The sequence below is a fragment of the Corticium candelabrum genome, chromosome 2 (genome assembly GCF_963422355.1).
Source record: "Corticium candelabrum chromosome 2, ooCorCand1.1, whole genome shotgun sequence".
Taxonomy (NCBI): domain Eukaryota; kingdom Metazoa; phylum Porifera; class Homoscleromorpha; order Homosclerophorida; family Plakinidae; genus Corticium; species Corticium candelabrum.
The window spans coordinates 2364678-2368061 of NC_085086.1; the positions used below are offsets into that span (position 1 = coordinate 2364678).

General features: G+C 38.7%; 1 protein-coding gene across 3 annotated transcripts in view; it reads left to right on the forward strand.

The window, feature by feature from the left end:
* The first annotated feature begins 3151 nt into the window (after positions 1-3151).
* LOC134198286 (uncharacterized) overlaps positions 3152-3384 on the forward strand; it is a 6520-nt gene continuing 6287 nt past the window's right edge. For all 3 annotated transcript variants that reach the window (XR_009972819.1, XM_062667652.1, XM_062667651.1), the window contains exon 1: positions 3152-3384. This exon is cut by the window's right edge and continues 63 nt beyond it. Coding sequence is in view for 2 of the 3 variants with exons in the window: in XM_062667652.1 (XP_062523636.1) it covers positions 3383-3384 (2 nt within the window). In the remaining variant the exon portion in view is untranslated.

Below are 3384 nucleotides of genomic sequence, written 5' to 3' on the forward strand. Positions count from 1 at the left end.
GTGCACAGCTGTAACCGTTATCTTACAGGCTCCCTCTTTGGAGCATTTGACCTTGGTGGTATTCATGAGTTCAGAGCCATGCACAAAGAAAAGAAAATTGCTTCACAGCTAAAGCTTTGAAATATAAATAGATTAATTACAAATTTTGCTACTAAATCAGATAGAATAGTCTTCCCATTTGCCCTTGCAGGGCTACACTCGCTGGTCAGACTGGTTTAATTAATGAAATGTGACTTTGTTGCCTTCGGCTGTTGCTTTTATGAAAGCTATGTTACCTTTTACGTTGTTAAGCACACTGTCTAAATGTCAGTAAGAATTATGTGACAATAAACGTGTTCGCAGATCACAAGCACACTAATGTAAGTGCTATCAACCGTATCAAAGCCAATGTGTAAACTCAAGTTAAAATAAAAATTAATAGTCAATCTCAGGGGTTTCCCTATAGCGCAGCGCCGAGTCACCGCGAAGAGCTGTGGTGATGGCGCTATGGTGATGACTGTATCTCAAATGATGGTTGATAAGGAATGATAAAAAGTTACTTGACGGCAACAGCGCGTAATTTTATCTTCCCAAAGCGTAATTACTTGACGGTAGAACAGCATCCAATTATCTACAGGGTTACAAGTCTGTCACGCGTCAAGTAGATTTGGGCAGATAATTACATGTTGCGTAGTCAAGTAACTTTTGCTTTCATTGTCAAGCCTCATTTGAGGTAACCGTTTACTATGTGTGAGGTCTTTATCATTCTTGTTTAGTGTACGCTAACAGATCGATTTACAGAGTGTAACAACTGAACTGGAATAACAATATAACATTTCACAGTAGTTACTCACAGGACTACTAGTATGCATAGTAAGCTGTACAAGATCTCTTATCACCTCTGACTACAACAGTACATCCCATGATAAGTTCATACTCTGACAGCATTCCAATCAGTTCAGGTCTTCAAGCAGGTGTGACATGTCTTCATATCCTACAGTGGCTTTAGGCTGGATACTGTTAGCAAAGATCTGTACCCACAAGACGCTCCTATGAATTTGTTGTGTTGTGCTAAAAGACAGTAATGCATATCACCTTGACCTAGTGACTATCCATGTGGCATGTGTTCCTACCACGCTATTATGACATTTATGTCAGTGCGACACAATAAGTCTGACAATCATTTATTAATTAAAGTTACTTCTTCTGTCTACGATAAGATCTCAGTGGCTAATTAATATTAATAAAATGCCACACTGTTATTAATTCCTGGGAAAACCCCTGAATCTAAATTTGAATTCAGTGGCAGTGACTTGCCTGTAATTGATGCTGGTTCTAACATGAACTGAAAGTCAGTAATGCCCAACTAGTGAACGTTTCCTTGCACGCACACAAACAGATAGACAGACACAAACACAAAAACAAATTCACACACAACAATACAATACAATATATATGAGTTAGAACATGATCGGTGAGACAGTATCACAAATATTCCCTCAGACTCAATGGCTTGCTGAGAATAATTAGCCGAGGCTAATTGTTGAGGGAAGTCCGGGTAGTCGAGAAGAACATTGTGGTACTGGCGATCACTCCATGTTCTAAGTCTTTTATTGCATGTTGCCTCTCTTGCATGCTACGTCTCTCTTGCCACAACCTATTAACAAACATATTGAGGTATATAGTACCAAATATGAATGATTTTCCACTTTGGGGTTTATGTATGTGACTGTACTCAGATGTAATCGACCTGTGAAGTGACGTGTGTCCTTGATTGATTGACGTGACAACTCCCCAAGAGAGGAACAGAAAACAATGAAAAGTGTCCGTACCACTACAACACACAGGTGTTGTTAGGTGTATTGCATCACCGTTTCAATGTGTATTGGCCCAATACGCTTTAAAAATAATGCTGGCAACGGTAGGAACACATGTACACTTGACAACAAAATACAATACAACACACACACACACACACACACACACACACACACACACACACACACACACACACACACACACACACACACACACACACACTCACACACACACACACGTGCACACACAGGGCATGTATGTATGCATGTATGCTTGCATGCATGTAAGTATGTATAAAACATGCAGCTTAATTACTATACGATGAAGGCTTTAACACACTTCAATTGCATAACTGTCATGAAACTCCTTTCTGTCCTTGCTTCATACAACTAATGTGTCACCATCTAATAATAAGAAAAATCTGACCAATCTTTTACAAACTGCTTGTAGTTCAGCAGTATGTTATTCTTACGCCATTTGAGCCAGAAGAGACAGTGTTGAATGGCAGAAATGTACAAAATATACAAAATAAGTGCATAGAAACATTTGTGGATTTATGTACGGTACTGGTAATCATTTATCAATGTTGCTTCTATCCAATCAAAAGTATTGTGTAGCCTCATTTATCTTGTATGGTCTGTAACAAATACTTAAAATGCATGTAGACTACCACCTGTAAATATCAACCAATCATAAATTAATGTCATTGGGACCACAGTGATACTATTGCCTTCTACTGTACAGGTACTGGTAATATTTATAAATTTACTATAAATTTACTATAAATTTACTATAAATTTACTAGCTCACATTTAGATTGAAATTAAACATCAAACTTTATAAATTAAATTCTAAACAAAATACTAACCTAAATACCTAAATCTATGTACTTTAACTTTAATTCATATTTTATTCTAATTAATTAATTAATTAATTAATATTAATTAACAAAATGTACAAACCTTTGCCATTTTGTATGATGATCACTGCATCACGTAAAAATTTCCTGGAACCAACAGTTTCTCGAGAAAGTCGATTTCTTCAAAGAAAACCGAGTGTAGCAACTAACAATCCCCCTATATAAAGCTATTGGTTCTCCAGCCTCTCTTTTCCATAACCACTGCGGCTCGCCCACTGCGATAACTGCTCGCAGACAAAGCGCAAGTCATACGACCTGTTAGCCTAGCAACACACTTAGTCATGATTCACACGAGCGCGGGCCATGCGTGCACAGTGAATTATCCACCGTGCACGCGCAAGTTCGATTTAACCGGAATTGTAAACCGGGATGTGCTCAACATAGCCTAAAAAATAATTCGCGCCCGGTAAGTAACACATGTCTGGACATCGAGGCAATGAGGTCAATTTCTGTTGTTCTCTTATGTTGCTCTTTGGCAACGTCCTACGCTCTTCCAACAACAGACGATCTGCTCACAATCGAAGATCCTACGTTATTTGAGAGCGAGACTCATTCGCATTCAACTCGAACATTTTGGTCACGCCCACGCACTGTACACACAGACAACGAGAAGTTGCACTGAGCAGATTGGTGGGTCGAGAACACTCAGTACAGAGTCAGAGACAAAT